The 17,034-nt window shown below is 36.2% G+C and overlaps 2 protein-coding genes across 3 annotated transcripts; one reads left to right on the forward strand and one right to left on the reverse strand.

Moving 5' to 3' along the window:
• Nucleotides 1–361: 361 nt before the first annotated feature.
• On the forward strand, nucleotides 362–3,162 carry LOC110880100 (coleoptile phototropism protein 1). Of its 2 annotated transcripts, none has more exons than XM_035978007.1 (3): nucleotides 362–737; nucleotides 1,334–1,687; nucleotides 2,503–3,162. In XM_035978007.1, exons 1-3 carry the CDS (start codon nucleotides 519–521, stop codon nucleotides 3,034–3,036), a joined length of 1,107 nt encoding a protein of 368 aa, XP_035833900.1. In that variant the 5' UTR covers nucleotides 362–518; the 3' UTR covers nucleotides 3,037–3,162. The 2 variants fall into 2 exon arrangements, with proteins under 2 accessions (XP_035833900.1, XP_021984353.1); XM_022128661.2 differs by having other exon boundaries at nucleotides 368–831.
• A 6,320-nt stretch (nucleotides 3,163–9,482) lies between these two features.
• Nucleotides 9,483–16,494, reverse strand: LOC110880092 (pleiotropic drug resistance protein 1). The gene is made up of 19 exons (XM_022128655.2): nucleotides 15,771–16,494; nucleotides 15,576–15,696; nucleotides 15,390–15,478; nucleotides 15,002–15,086; nucleotides 14,580–14,739; nucleotides 14,416–14,492; nucleotides 14,275–14,328; nucleotides 13,789–14,181; nucleotides 13,424–13,705; nucleotides 12,999–13,315; nucleotides 12,758–12,918; nucleotides 12,551–12,654; nucleotides 12,189–12,339; nucleotides 11,885–12,066; nucleotides 11,412–11,744; nucleotides 10,820–11,328; nucleotides 10,513–10,740; nucleotides 10,007–10,433; nucleotides 9,483–9,898 (listed from the first exon to the last, which is right to left on the reverse strand). Exons 1-19 carry the CDS (start codon nucleotides 16,142–16,144, stop codon nucleotides 9,641–9,643), a joined length of 4,305 nt encoding a protein of 1,434 aa, XP_021984347.1. The 5' UTR covers nucleotides 16,145–16,494; the 3' UTR covers nucleotides 9,483–9,640.
• Nucleotides 16,495–17,034: the final 540 nt, after the last annotated feature.

The raw sequence follows: 17,034 nt of genomic DNA on the forward strand, positions 1-17,034 counted from the left end.
GAAATTCCGACACTTTTCCTATGCATAACAATTTGTGGCTTTTTTGTCACCTTTTTGGTCACAAACTAAGACCCTTTCTTGTTCGTAGGGATTTTGTTGGAAAAGTGTAGGAATTTTCGTTTGTAGGAAATGGGTAGGAAATTTTGATAGAAATAGTAGTAGTTTTCTAGAAGTGTGATATTTATCGATAAAAGTTCACTTCTTTTTATATATATTTCATAAGTAAATTTGTATTTCACTGATTAAGTTTTTATACAACTACTACCCTTTAAGTTTATCAAGCTATCAACTCTTTACTATTAGTCATCGAATTACGTATCCACGTAACGTTTTATAGTATGTGGTCCGTGTTCCATTTTAGTTTTATCCACATGAGGCATGTACCATGTAAAAAGGACATAACATAACATGATCACCAAACTACTTCACCACCACCACCCCTACACAAAAATGAACAACCTCTCGTCACCGGACTCCGCCACCTTCCCCGTCGACCGACCAACCTCCCTCGCCGCCAAATGCTGGCTCGACGACGCCTGCATCGTCGACATCGACCATTTCGTCAAAACCCTCTCCGGCATCAAAGCCAAAGGCGTCCGACCAGACCTCATCGGTTCCATCATCACACATTATGCTTGCAAATGGATCCCCGAACTCTCCGGCGACCCACCGTCCCCCGCCAACACCGACCACCACTCTCCACCAGAAAGCGCCACCGCGTCGTGGCTCAAAAAAAGGTTTTTCATAGAGACAATTGTGTCGGTTCTCCCACCGGAAAAAGACGCCGCTCCTTGCAGCTTTCTTCTCCGGTTATTGAAAACCGCGCACATGGTAGTATTAGAGAATATATTGTTAGGGTTTATTATTATATTATTACCATAGTAATATGAAGATACTATTTTATTTTTTAAACAGCAAAACTTTCATAAAAAATTATTGAAAGCCAGACCAACAAGAAACTGGGACCTGTATGAGAGAATATTATTTGATTACCTTTTTCTAATTTCTATATAATTTACTTTATTATTTTTAATAAATAATACTTTCTTCGACGTCCTTTTTTAAATTTTCAAAGTCTTTATTTATAAACTTTGACCTTAAATAATTTTGTTTGTGTTAGATAATACTTGATGAAAGTTATATTATTTGAGTGTGTTTTACAAGTGTTTTTATCGGGTTAATTTTCATCAAGTTTTATATAACACAAAAAATATATAATTAAAGTCAAAGTTTATAAATAAAGACTTTGAAAATTTAAAATAAAACACATTTAATGGGACGGAGGAAGTAATACTTAATAAGTTATCTTACGGGGTTTTCATTATTCTAACAGGTGGGTGTGGATTCGAATTACCGCGAGGAGTTAGAGAAGCGGGTGGCGTGGCGGTTGGACCAGGCGGCGTTAAAGGAGCTAATGATACCGTGTTTTAGTCACGTGCAACGCACGTTGCTCGACATTGAGTTGATGGTCCGGTTGGTGAAGAGGTATGTGGAAATGGAGCTTGATGGTCTGAGAAGTGGGGCCGGAGTGTTTAAGGTTGCGAAGCTTGTAGACGCGTACCTTGCGGAAGTTGCGGTTGATTCGGAGCTCGCATTGCCGGAGTTTATGGAGCTTGCCGGAGCTGTTCCTGTCCAAGCTCGTGCTACTGATGATGGGTTGTACCGTGCCATTGACACTTTTTTAAAAGTAAGTTACTTAACCGACACCTCTCTGGAGGTCGCTAGGTCGAAACCGAGTCGAGCCGGGTTTTACCGCAATCAACCTTCGGGCGGGCGGGTTTTCCCCAGAACTGGTGGCTCGGGTATGCATCCTACTCTAACCGTTATGAAGGAGGGGATGCATTTGCTCGATTGAGAACATCTCAGAATATTTATCCGGTGAATTAGTTAGCCGCTAAAAAAAAAGTAACATAGTGATACTAAGTGATTAAAAAATGGTGAAGGTTTAAATCTTTAAGCTTAATTTGTAAGTTGTTAAAAAAATACTCATAATTAAACAGCTTCTAATGGGTTGATTATATATAATTTTCAAAGTGTCAAAAATGCTTATAACTTTATATTTAGTACTAAAAACACTATTATCATTAATTAATATTTCAAACATTAACTCATTTCTTTTTTTTATTATATTAATTTTGTTACAATATAAATTCAGTATTTTTTTTTGTTTTATATTGAATCAAAAATATGTTTGTGTTGTCATTTATCAAGCAAAACCAAATGATAGGAATAAAGGAGATAAAAGTTGTGGCACATTGGAATTACAACTTGGCCTTTTCTGTACACCCTCCCGTGATGAGTGTGACTACTTGGTCTTCTATATTCGGATTTCCAAAACGCCATCATGAAATTAGGTTTTATACAAATATAATTTAAACATATACTAGTGAAACTTTAATATTAAATTATGACATTATAATTTAATGAGTTTCATTCACTCTACAATAATCTTAGTTATTAGTTATACTAGTTGATTAATAGTAATACATAATAATTGTGCAGACGCACGTAAACATGACGAAACACGAAAGAAAGACGTTGTGCAAATTAATCGACAGTCAAAAGTTATCGATAGAAGCATCTCTTCATGCGGCCCAAAACGAGCGTTTGCCTGTTAGATCAGTTCTTCAAGTGCTCTTCTCGGAACAAGCCAAGCTCCATTCTCATATAGACTGGAGTCGATCATTCAGCAATTCCAAGAGCCCGATTCTAGGGTTGGACCCACACGACTGGTGCCCGTCGTCAAGAGATATCATGACCCTTCAACAAATGGAAATCAAAAAGCTAAAAGAAAACGTGACGAAGCTTGAGAGGCAGTGTCACTTGATGCAAGTGCAAATTGGCAAATTGTCCGAGAAGAAGAAGAAGTTTTTCAGTTGGCGGAAATTGGCAATGTCAACGAATCTTCGGGGTACAAGCACAGAAGTGTACGACGAACATGGTTATGAGTCATGTAGCGTCGGAAGGCAAACTCCTCTAAAGGGGAAACAAGGAAAAAGCAAGACTCCGAAAAAATGGAGGCAATCAACATCCTAAGTTCTATTGTTAGATTACCTTTGGTCATATAATTTACATTGTAAAACAATTAGTTGTTTATTATTCATATAAAATATGTACTAAATAAGTTTTATATCATAGTAATGTGATTGTTTTTAATTTCAACTGTGAGTTTGTTAATTAAGCATATAGTTTGCAACTTATTATAAATAATACATTATATAAGCTTTTTTTTTTTTTTTTTTTTTTTGTTAAAATTTGGATTGTTTGGTAATAAGACCATGTGTAGTGGTAAAACAAAATAATGCCCCCACCATGGGGCATTATTCGACACGTGTCATCCCAGTCAGCATGGGGCATTATTGCAAAAGTGGTGTAGTGGGGCATTATTCCAATAACGCCCATACAATCATTTCACAATTATTTTTTTTAAACTTTAAGTACTTCATTATATTAAAAAAAAATACAATACTAGAAATAAAAAAATTAAAATCCGATTAAATTAAAAAAACACTAGTTTTCGTCTTCGCTTTCTTCACCCTCGCCAACTTCGTCTTCCTCGTCCTCCGTTTCTTCCCCTCCCCCAGGTGGTACATACCAAACCGACCATGTGTGGTGTACCAAATCAACCATTAACTGGGAATGGTACGGTTCGTAACGCAACTCTCGCGCATTATTCACTCTTTCTTCCATTGACGCCTGTGGATGGTCCTCTTGAACGACTTCTGGCACATAATTTTGGTATATCGCCTTTCCTTCGTCTTCCAAAATCATGTTGTGCATGATTATACAAGCGTACATAGCATCTCTCATTTTTTGCTTCCTCCATGCACGACAAGAATTTCTCAAATATTGCCAGCGTTGTTTAAGAACCCCAAAGCATCTCTCAATGTCTTTTCGTGAAGACTCTTGAACCTTTTTAAAGTATGTTCTTTTTTCATCAATAGGATCACTAAACGTCTTCACGAAAATCGAATACCTAGGATAAATTCCGTCGCTCAAATAATATCTATGAGGGTAAGTTTCCATTTGCGTAAAATGACACTTTTGGAGCTTTGCCAGAAATCCACTCCTCTAACAACGGAGATTGTTCAAAAACATTGATATCATTGCATGACCCGACCACGCCAAAGTAAGTCGACCAAACCCAAAGGTCCTGTGAAGCAACCGCCTGAAGAATAATATTGGGTCCTTTTTGGTCACCCCGTGTGTGTTGGCCTCGCCATGCGGACGGGCAGTTATCCCAATGCCAATGCATGCAATCTATGCTCCCGATCATACCAGGCAAACCATGCTCTGCCGAATGTACCTCGTAGATCTTTTGAAGGTCGTCCCATGGGGGCGTTCTAAGATAACGCGCACCATACACATTAATAATACCTTTATAAAAAACATAGACAAACATAAGCTTCAAAAAAAAAATTGTAAATATACTCGTCGTTTTTTTTAAAAAAAAAGTAAAGTATAGGAATTGTACCGCGACAAAAATGCTCCAAGCTGTCTCGCGTTGTTTTCTCGGCCATTTTTAGATACTCGTCGTTGATGTCGGTTGTGCTTCCATAAGCAAGGATTCGTAACGCCGACGTACACTTTTGGATACCGGTAAATCCAAGTGCCCCTCTCGCATCCGCTTTTTGTTTAAAATAATCGTAGTTGGCTTCCAAGTCGTCGACTATGCGTAGAAACAACCGTTTACTCATTCAGAAACGACGCCTAAACATTTCGTTCGAAAATGTCGGCGCCTCATCAAAATAATCTTTCATCAAACGATCGTGTGCCGCGCGTCGGTCTCGTTCAATATAACATCTTTTATTTTTTTCTGCTTGGGGGCGACGACAATGCTTCACATATCTCACCGTTAGTTGACAAGCACTCGTAACCGCCTCTTGCTCAACCTCCTCATCGGTGGAACCATCGCCATCCGCAAAATACTCGTTGTAGTAAAAATTTACCATGGATGAAGAACTAGGAGAATCCATCAAGTTTTTTATAAAATGGTTGTGTTTTTTATAGAGTTTTTGAGATAGTTTTGGTTGAAAATGAATGAGTTTATATATATGTATATATATATATATGTATATATATATATAGGTAAAAGGTTTAAAAAATAAAAAATAAATAAATAAACAACTAGCCGTTGGGGAGTTCTGATTGGTGGGTCAACAATGTGCAGAGCGTTTTAAATAAAACGTCAAATCGGTTTTTTTTTTTCAAAAACAACGCCCAAAAACGCCTAGCGTAATGGAGAGCCGGCGTTATACGGCGTTTTTTTTGAATTTTTTTTAAAAACCACGCCCCACTACGGATGGTCTAATACAACAGTAACCAAGTCTTGTTATCATCAGTTAAATTTAGGTGTTGTCTATCTGAGGGTAAAAAGATAGTCACGTTATTCAATGTATTCTCAGTGCTTTCAAATCAAAATTATTTTCCATACGACCCATGTATTGTCAACTATTACTGGAATCAATCTTTTATGTAACCGACCATTAGATCGTTGTTCATATGATTGATTGGTGGATAGATTCAATTTGTTATAAATATAAGATGAGTATGATATAAGTAAGTTTTATATCATAGTAATGTGATTCAATTTGGTGGATGAAAGCAGCCATGGTTGAAGGTGGAGATGGTGGTGGTGGTGGTGGTGTGGAGTAGGGAAGATGAAGTGGGTAGGGAGGTAATTCAAAAACTTGGGGACTATAGGTGTAATTTGAAAGTAAGGGTATTTTTGTCATTTCACACGCACCTAACACCAAAAACTAACCCTCATCCACGCCAGAGACTATACGGGAACGAAAGTTCAAAAACTTGGGGACTATATGTGTAATTTTAGAAAGTTATGGACTAAAGATGAAAAATGGGCAAACCACATGAACTATCCGAACATTTTTCTCTTAATAATTTCATAATTTTTAGATATAATTATGCATATTCGACCAACTTATTTTAAATGTTGAGTATGGGTTGTATGTTATGATCATATGAAAACATTTTAAAATTGTTATATACAAAAATAATTTTAATTCAAAATTCTTTGTAAAATTGATTTAAACTTAAATAAAATTAGATGTTAGTACCCAAATGTGTTACATTGATAAAATTAAAGAAAATGAAAGGGTATTTTAGTCATTATATTGATAAAATTAACTAATTTTGGTGTTAATACCCAAATGTGTTATAAAATTGAAACCGTAAAACCTAAACCTGTTAAAAAAAAGTTAATACCCGGAAACTAGCTATAAACCACATGGTCCATCTGTGTAGTTAACTCTTTACATTAATTATAAGTTTATAAATAAAATATATACAAACAAAGTGATATATTATTGTTAACAGTAAATAACTAATAACTTGATAACGTGAATTTTTTTATGATTAGTCTCCAACCTTAGCAACTTTTCTTTGCTCAATTTGACTGGCCCATACACCCATTGTTTCCAAGTTAGTGCTGACTGCAAGAAACATCCACAAGTCTTAGAGACCAAAAAATACAACACCAAATAAAGCTATATATATATAACCAAATTTATGCATCTACTGTTATGTCGAAAAAAGATTATGATACCAATTCAACAAAGGCGAAGAGACTTTTGCATCAACTGGGCAAAACCTTATGAGACTTTTTGCATCAATTGCTGCAAAACCTGAACCAATACAGCATAGGCTAAAATGGAATAAAATAGGAAAGCTGGGATGGAATACTCTAGTAGAGATTATTTTGAAATGCAAACCTCGGCAAAACCTTATGAGACTTTTGTTGATTGCTTAACTATCACACCCGAGTTCGGTGTCATCAGAACCAAGCCCATACATCAACTGCTACCATCTTGATCTAATCAGGAAACAATATAATTATGGAGATAAAGCAAAAAAATGTAAATGCTAACATGAAAGGGTACAATTTGTACTTCAGTTTCTAACCTATCACTTATAAAGTAATACACAAAATCAATCAGTTTCATGTAGAAAAATATACACATACATTTGTAGTACCAAAATAGGCATAGGACAATGTTGGAAAGTGATAGTCATGAAATCCTTTAGCATTTGAATATGATGAATCAATAGGTACAAAAGACGGTTGAAGTTATAACTTCAAGTCTTCCATCTCAGTGGAGGTTAGTAAGTCCTTTGGTACCTAAAGTGCATATAACAAATCATAAGAGAATTATGTAAGCATTTACAGAGGTGAATTTAAAACTATATATAATAGGATTCTTTTGGAAAAGAGTCTACACCTGAACTCAAGGGTTGGTAGCTTTGACCATGTTGACCTTTTCTCTTCAATAATGTGATGACTAAAAACTGTAAAATTCTAAAGTTTTGTCAATGCAAATCAAGGGTGCTACACAAAACAAAAATCTAATCAAAGTTGTTAACATTTATATAAAAAAATATATAAGATGGGATCTAGGAGTTGACCACCAAAGTATATGAACCGCTTATTGTCACATCTCAACCGATGGCGGAAACATCAGAGTGAGACGAAAACGAGATTGCTCGAGACTTCATAACACTCAATTGTGACAAGTATTTAATAACAAATTTCATTTTATTGCTAACATCAATTACATTGTTTGGAATAAATTTACAACGAGATTAAAACAAGTAAAATACAACAAGCATTTGAATTTAGAGTCTGTTTCTAGGCATCCTACTAGATTCCGTGCGTCATCATCATCATCCATAATCCTACAACATGTATTAAAGTATAGTTCAATATAAAAAGTATTGGCGAGCATACAAGTTTGAGTACTAGCATAAGTATATAAAACTGAACGATCCACATGACAAACTTAGTTAACAAGATTAACGCATTACTGGCATGTGAATAAACAAGTCAACCCAAAGATTACCGCAAGTATAAATGAATGACTTAACATGACCTCAAGAATACGGGCGGTGCGTTACTCCTATAGCGCTATACATGTTAAGGGTAGGCTCGTACGAAGTTAATGACAAGTTTATCACAAAAAGAATAACCCCAGAATAACGAATCAAGTATTAGCATGCATGTATTGGATTGTTGTGTAATTGCATAAAGAATGTGTGTTTGTATAATGTAAACATGTTGCACCCAAGAGTGTAAACGAAAAAGGGTGTCTAGTATATTCACAATTTTGCAAAAGCTTTCCGATTATCCGTGAGTGACGAGTTGCTTGGGAATGGGGAATCGAAGGTAAGGTTATACGGCGTTTGTGGAGTATTTAGATTCGGGATTTAGAATTTGTGTACAAAAGTATGTTACGCATAAAAGTATATCTAGTCTAAGTACTCATTTTTGACACTAAGTTGTATGTGATTTCATGAGTCCTAATTTGCCCATAAGAATCATCAACGAGAAACTTAGATTCGTAGATCAAGTAGCCTAAGTTTATGACGAATAACCATAACTCGATTATCATCATAAATTCAACCATGTTCATATTTATATATATATTTATATAGTTATAATATTAATCCTAAGCTAAGTCCATCATGAGTTTCATAGATTGCCATGTAAGTCAAGCATGGAGGTTTAACCTCGTTGTATGATTCACCACTATACAAATCATCACAAGGATGATTCGGAGGGTCATGAATGACAAGAAATAAACTAACTAATACATTCTCAAGTAGCCAAGTAAGTCCTAACCTGGGTGAACCACCACAACATGGAAAGAGTTAAGTAAGTGTTGGAGGCTAGACATGTATATATTACTTTGATACTAGAAAGTACATGAGAGTTCATACACAAGGTTCACAAGTGAGGTAGTGGAACTAGGTAGTACATGAGAGTTCATACACAAGGTTCACAAGTGAGGTAGTGGAACTAGGTTGGAAAGCCAAAGCTTCCACGGTTCACATTTTACAAGACACAAGTTCAACCATATGGAAGATGGTGAATCATGTATGTTTTCAACACTTGAATATAACATGTATGAACTTAAAGTAAAGAGTTTTGAACTCATAACTTGATGGAAATCAACCTCAACACAAACCCACATGACTAAGTTATAAGCTTGGTGGGTACAAGATTTCACCAAGTTTTAGCAAAGAAATAAAATATATATGAACATGAACAAAAACATAATTTAAACGTTACTTTGGACCTCAAATATGGTGAGGTTTTCTTTGGTTTAGGAACCATGCTAAAGTGCATGGTCTTTCTTGGTGTACTTTTGAGTTGTCTAGTATGGGTGTGTTAGATATGATAAAAAAAAAATTCATCCCATATTCCAAAACATGTGCGATGCATATCTCATGAGATAAAACCCTATTTTTTTTTATAACATTACGACAAAAGATGTTTTTGTAAGAAAAACGTCTCAAATCTGGGAAAAAAACTCCTATGTGGGAATCGAACCCAAGATCTAATAATCCATAAGACTTATCCCACCTTTAAGACGCACCATCAGGCTATAATGTCATGGGCATTTGTTTGCTTACGTTCGATTGACAAAACTTAACAGCTCAACGGTAAATTGTAATTATACATGTCATTTGGTCTTAAAAAGCATATATTAATATTAGAGTACTACTATTACAAATTGAAATATTATCTCATGAAATTAACGGTAAACATCAAATACTTGCAGCCTAGTTACATATATTCATAATTCATTGATGTTGTTTTCATCTAAACTGATGAACAACACAATCATCTTTTCTGGAAATTGAACGATCGAATGCAGTAAGCGAAGATGACCGCGAAGACAACAACCAACCCAACGTGCACCCCCGCAATAGCCCCAAGAAAATCATGCTTGAAACCGAAATATTCATCCAAGTAATCCTTCACTCGTTCACCATTCCCAAGTCGATCCTCATAGTCCCCAAACTGTGAAACGACCAACCCGTAAATAGTCCATGCGATCGGGTTGGCCCAGTAGCACCATCTCCACCACACAGGAATGCTCTATTTTTTACAACATAGTCACATTTTAGAACTAGAAAAAGATAATGATTTTGTAAAAAAAAAAAAAAAAAAAAAAAAAAAAAAAAAAAAAAAATTAGTGAAACTTACGGGTCGAGGAATGATGAATCCTGAGAACAGATTGAAGATTCCATAGAATGAGGCGGCGATGATGGCAGCGATATTGGCGTTGGGAGTGATGGCGACGGTCATCATACCGTAATAGGTCATGTAGAGGAAGCAGCACAGTTGGAAGAACACATACCAAAAGAATTTAACAGCAGTCCACTCGAATCCCATCATGGAGTAGACGATGATGCTGTACACCACTGTTTGCGACAGCACGTATGGGATTTCGACCAGAACCTGAGCAAAAGCATACGGCAAAGCAGAATACATTCCGGCTGCTCTTTCTCTGTAGAAAACAGTTCGTTCCACATCTACAACGGGTTGAACCGACGATGCGTTTTGGACTCCTATGAAGAGAACTGTTGCGTACATTGAACCCATCGCGTTCATCAGATCTTGTTGGTTTCCCCTGAAAAACATAAGTCGGTTAGTCATCAAGACATTGAATACGCTAATCATGTTATCAGAGGATATACAACGGTGCTTACTTTTTGCCTCCGAGATCCCAAAACATGGTACCAAACATAAGTGCAATGAAGGTGGTGAAGGCGAAACGCACAGCGGTGTATGGTGGGTTTCGCCAGTATGACCACCGTTGTTTCCATAGACACGCAACACATTGAACGAGGAAGGGCTGCGAATATTGGGTTGGGTAGAATAGATCTTTGGAGCCGGGACGTGGTACGCTTAATTCGGCGATCAGGGCTTTGTTTCTCCTGAAAATATTAATAAAAAAAAATCAACAAAAAGATAAACTTTAAGAAAAAGATTGCCACATTAGCAGTGATAACTCACTTGTAAAGTTCAGAGTTCCTGTAGATTTCAGTGAAATCAACTCCAAGTGAGAGTTCTTGTGCTGCAGTGCTAACTTCCAACATCCATGTTGCAGGGTTGTATCCGTCTTTAATCTTACTTACACCATCGATGGCCTCAAAGTACTCAATCAATTCGCAAGAATGCCGACCTACGGGTCCCACATACAGCTCTTGTCCGCCTCTTTTCATCAGGAACAACTCATCAAAAGCTTCAAAAATGTCGATGCTTGGTTGATGAATGGTGCAAACAACTGTCCTTCCTGTGTCCACTGTGTTCCTAACCGTTCTCATAACAATGGCAGCAGCCCTAGCATCTAGCCCAGAGGTTGGTTCATCCATAAAGATTATGGACGGGTTAGCCACGAGCTCAACCGCTATGGTTAACCTTTTTCTTTGTTCTGTTGATAGTCCGTTAACACCAGGTAGCCCCACTAGTGCATCCTTTATTGGGTTTAGTTCCACAAGGTCCATAACCTCATCAACAAACATCTGTATGACAAACACAGTCTTAAACAACCGCAAAAAATAGCTTTTCTTAAATGTTGTTGTTGAGAGCACAGGTATATACTAACCTTTCTCTTCTGCTCATCAACATCCGATGCTAACCTGAGCCATGCTGAGTAAAGCAAAGACTCATAGACGGTTACATGAGGTGAATGGATGTCGTTTTGCTCACAATAACCAGAAATCCGGGCGAATGTTTCTTGCTTTTTCGGATACCCGGAAATTCTGACATCACCCTCGATATAGCCGCCTGTTTTCCGACCCGCTAACACGTCCATAAGAGTAGTTTTTCCAGCACCACTTACACCCATTAGAGCTGTGAGAACACCAGGCCTGAAAGCCCCACTGACGCCCTTAAGTAGCAGCAATCGGTCTTCAGGCTCCCCTTGATCTTTCATTTCCTATATATTATTCATAAATCAATCAGAAAAAAAGAGATGCGAAATTCTCAACTCAATTGCTTGTAAATGAGTCAGCTTTGGTTGTATTTTATCTCAAACCGACCTGACCCGTTTGAGTCATATTTTATGAATAAAGTTACCTGTGGCATATCGACCGAGTATTTGACATCATTAAAGGTAATTGAATGTGGTTCAAATGGAAGGATCATTCCCTTCTTATTCTGACTTCCCTCATTTCTGGACTCACTCTTCATAGATGATAATTCAACGCTTGCATCACTATCATCCTCAGCCGATACATTGGCTTGAGGTTTTTCAAAAGCTGTAGAAGCAGAAAACAAATGTTACAAAGTGACAATAAGTTCACGTAAAACCCCAACCCGAAAGTAATGTCTTAATCTCAACTTAAAACTATGAAGAAAGTTATTAGATAGCAAAACTCACGATTGAGAAAGGCGAGGGACAAAGTAAAACCGATGTTGAAGATTATAATATATCCAAATGAGGCCGCCAGTGCGATCCAATACCAATAAGCTTCTGCAAAGAGCCCTCTTGCTGTGATAACTAGCTTCCCAACCGTTGTACCGTTCAAAGGCTACAAATGACACAGAAAAAAACACATAACATGAGAGGTGTATGTTAGTTTTGACCTATCTAGTTATGAACTGGTTGAATTATCTAAAAAAAATTATCTAACAATTTTTTTTTAACTAGAATTGTATCGTTTTATTCAAAGATTTAGATTATTAATAAGGTTGTTTTATTTTTGCACTCATAATTAACATTTCAAAAATAATTCGACTTACTGCACTCCAACTATGGCCAAGAAATTCGTTCACAACGATTCCATTCATTGCATACATCATGGGAGATGACCAGTATCCCCATATCCACCAGCCCTTGACATCATCTACAATGAGTAAAAAAAAAAAACAGTTTGTTAAGTTGACAAAAAAAAAAAAAAAAAAAAAAACAAGCCAAAGAATTCAACTTTGTATGATTCTGAACTATACCTCGCGAAAGGACAAAGCCACTCAAAGCAAACACTAAGAGAATCGCAAATGAACCGAAGGTATTTGCAACAATCATGTTCCGACCCATTGCTCCAACGAACCGAAACATTGCAGCAGACATTTGGTTAACAACCAACAACAAAAGGTAATTTTTCAAGAATCTACAAGATTTTGAAAAAGAAAAGAATTAGTAAATAAAAAGATAGAAGTTTTTATTCATTTAGTATTGGAAAGTAGATACCTTATGACATTAGGATCAAATCCCATGACATAGTAAGTGAGAAATGTCCAAACAGCAGCTTCAAGAAATGAAACGGGAATCTTTACGATCCATGATGGAATAGCATATGCCCAGGGCGGGTAAAAAAGGAAATTCCGTTGCTTGTAAAAAACCGGAAGTTTTGCTATGGTCATTGAAATCTCAGCCATTCCGTTAAACATCACCATAGTGACACCGAAAAATAAAGCACCCATATACAACCCTCCATCATTTAGATCCGTTTTATGCATCTCGGTCCTGAAAAACACCGTCATAGCAAAGAACGCCATGACAGTTAGCTGAAAACAACCAAGAAAAATTATATTAGTTACAATTTAGAGCAATAACTTGTCAGAAAGATTATAAAAAATAAAACTTTTAGAGCAAGATTACAATATAACACTTACTTGTACCAATTTGAATATATAAACAAAGGAGTTTCTTTTCATGAGCAGTATTTCTCTATCTGTACAAGCTTTCAAGAGTTCTTTATTACTCAATCCATATTTTTCGGTTGTGAGAGCAGCAGGGTGGCTTTTACTTTTGTCAAACGGGGTCGCGATATCGTTTGCTATTTTTCTTCCGACGTGAAATGATTGGAACGCTTCTGCAAATTCCTTTGCGGTCACGAATCGATAAGGCTCGTTTCTTTTCATCCAGTATTGTTCTTGATCTTTCTTTGATGTCACCTGTAACACCATTCCAACATCACAAGGTTAAAATGGTCATTTACAGTCATTCAGCACAAATAAAAACTAAAAACAATACTTACTTCTTGCAAGAAATCAGCAACGCCTTTTCTTTCCGGGCATTTGAATCCCATTGATTCGAAAAACTCGAGAACATTTTCTCGCGGACCTTGATATACAATCTTGCCATCAGTCAAGAGTATAATGTCATCAAACAAATCGTACGTCTCTGGTGCGGGCTGAAGGAGTGAAATGACAGCAGTACCCTCAAGGATGTGAAGAAACTGTTTAAGCGAATTCACAATCTGATAAGTCGTAGAACTATCCAACCCTGTGGATATCTCATCCATAAGAAGAACCTTTGACGGTCCCACTATCATTTCACCGGTTGTCACACGTTTCTTTTGTCCACCCGATATTCCCCTTATCATTTGATCTCCTACCATGGTGTCCGCACAAATGTCCAACCCTAACATCTGCACGAAAAAAGGCCGTTTAAAAATTCGAACGTTTATTCCAATTTTTACTAAATCTGACATTTTTACATGAATAATTTACGTCTATCATACCTTGAGAGTATAATCTGTGACCACATTAGCTTCTTGACCTTTAGTAGCAGCGGCCTGAATAACAACAAAATATTGATTATGATTTGGAATTCGGTTCATGAAGGACTCAAAAGTGCATGTATTATGTAAGTGATTTCTCACCTTCATGAAGACATCAATATCAGGATCAGGCTTTATGTTTGCATCTTTTTCTCTTCTAGACAACTCCGCTAACATATCTGCAAATTTAAGGATAATGATATCGTTAGACAAATTACTTTATAACATTAATAAGAAATATGAAATCTATATAACCAATAACTAACCATAACGTGATCCAACTCCTTGACATCTTGCGGAAAAAGCCAATGTTTCTCTAACAGTCATTTCTCCAATATGGACATCATTTTGACTGATGTAAGCAGAAGTTCTTTCTGGTACAAACTCATGTAACTCATGCCCATTGTATGTTACCTTACCCGTACTCTACATTTTCAAGAACAAACGGTTTAAAATTGTACACTTTTGATGCCATGATTATACACCCAAGAGTGTCGGATTTTGAAGTTGATGCTTCATTTTGCTTGAAATAACGTTTGTCACAAACCGATTTTTGTATTTTTTTTAAAGGTAAACAAACGTCAAAGATAAACTTTCTTAAAATCTAATGGCTAAAAGGAATGAAAACTATATAAAGATTTCAGATATACGGGTGTGAACAACTTGACGAAAAGATTTCGGATTTTACCGTAAGCTCCTTTGCGAGTGTCCCAGCCAAAGCCAACAACAGGGTTGTCTTCCCAGAACTCGGAGGACCCAAAAGTAAGGTCATCCTACAAACGTTTTATACGCGAAAAATTAGTACAAGTAATCGGAAAAACTGCCATCGAAAGGTATATTCATTAGGCTAATTGCATATAAAAAAGGCTATCAACTTATCAACTGTGCTTTGATTTCTTTATAAGGTAACCAAGCCTGACAAAACTATCAAAGTTTGAAAAATTATTATTTAATGCAAGCAAATATTTTACAATTACCTAAGATAACCAGTTTACAACCTTATATATAATTTTTCAAGTTGTTACATTTCTATGCAATTAGCCATATACATGAGGACTTATGTTCTTTCTTGTCACCTGCGAGGCTTAACGACACCGCTGACATCATCAAGGATAGTTATATGCCTCTTCAAATTCGGAAGTAAATGAAATGAACTCAGTATCCCCTATAAGACATGAACATAGATCAGGAACATCTAGATCTCATAACATTTAAGAATAATGAAACATATCTATTGAAGTTGGTTTCTTTTACTTACTTACCTCTAAAATATCAATATGAAAGTTTATAAAGCTCGGTAAGGCCCGGCTTCCTGTATTAACATCAGCCTCCACAGTCACATGCTCAAATTTCACTTCAATTGTTGGCAAATCAATCCCAACTCTACAAACATTTCAGATCAAAACTTTAACAAGTTAACAACAAATAATAAAACTATATATGAATTGGTGTGGTACCTATCAAGCCTGCTCCTGAGCTTCAACAAGAACTTCTCATTATCTTCATCAGCAACTTTAACAAGTCTATCAAGTAAATGCTTCCTATCTTCTGGTCCAAGATTATCTACATCAACTTCATTAGATTCTCCAGTTGATCCAAAGAGTAAACCCTTTCTCAACCGATCGAAAGTGGGTAGCTTTTCAAGAGAAGCCCATTTAAGAGCCTCTTCATCATCTTCCTCACGTGAAGATTTAGAGAAAACATCCATACCAGAATTCCTCCATACAGAAGTACTTTCAGATCTTAAACTTGGTACTCTTGTACTACTACCTGCTCTTAAACTTCCTAATCTTATACTACTAGCAGCTTTATATATGTCACTCCCATCCATTGTTGCAAAACACTAATCAAAACTCACCAAATATTGATCAAGATCGAAAGATCTTTCTGGGTTTTGTTCTTTAGGCCAGGAAAACCGTAAACCCGCCAAAAAGATGTGAACTTTATAGTGACAATGTGATCAATGGTGAATGAAAGAAGCTTGAAATTTGCTAAAAAACTTTGTGGGTGTTGTTGTTTACGCCAAATGATTCGAAATGGTTTTTTTTTTTTTCTTTTTCTGAGAATTTAAGAACAATGTGTGTGTTTGGTAGAATTATTAATGCAGATATTTATTATTCTGCAGATGTATGACCCTATATAGGAGGAATAGGATGCTGAATTATTTGTTTGAAGATACCAATTTTGCTTTTCGAAAGATAATATACATGTGAAAGAAGAAGCACACCTACTTTGCTGGCCAAATTGAAACTGTTTTTACTTTCATCTTCTAGAACAACGCGGTATAACCACAGAATTGAGTCCTCGTCATCATCATATTATTCCATGTATAAATTACCAAGTTTTTTTTTTTTTTTTTTTTTGCATTATGACTTGTACCCCATGCATGAGGACTTTTTTTTTAAATCTTCATTTTTCACTTTTAACCTTAAAGTTTTTTCTTTTACATTTTAACCCATTTAAAATTTTTTACTTTTAACTTAAATTTTGTCATCTTTCGTAATTTAACACAACACTTTATTATTTACAACTTTAGTCCCCCATACTTTTTATCTTTCGCAAGTTTTTCGTTTTACCTTTCGTTCTAAATTTTACGAGTTAACATGTCGTAGCGTGCATGTGAGGTTCAACGTTTTTGCTCTATTTTTTCATATCTGACAGACCTCTCGCAACGCGTCCATTTTTTCCCTTTTGTACGTTTTACGTTTCTGGTTAATTTCT

Source organism: Helianthus annuus, chromosome 9 (genome assembly GCF_002127325.2).
Source record: "Helianthus annuus cultivar XRQ/B chromosome 9, HanXRQr2.0-SUNRISE, whole genome shotgun sequence".
In the NCBI taxonomy this organism is placed as follows: domain Eukaryota; kingdom Viridiplantae; phylum Streptophyta; class Magnoliopsida; order Asterales; family Asteraceae; genus Helianthus; species Helianthus annuus.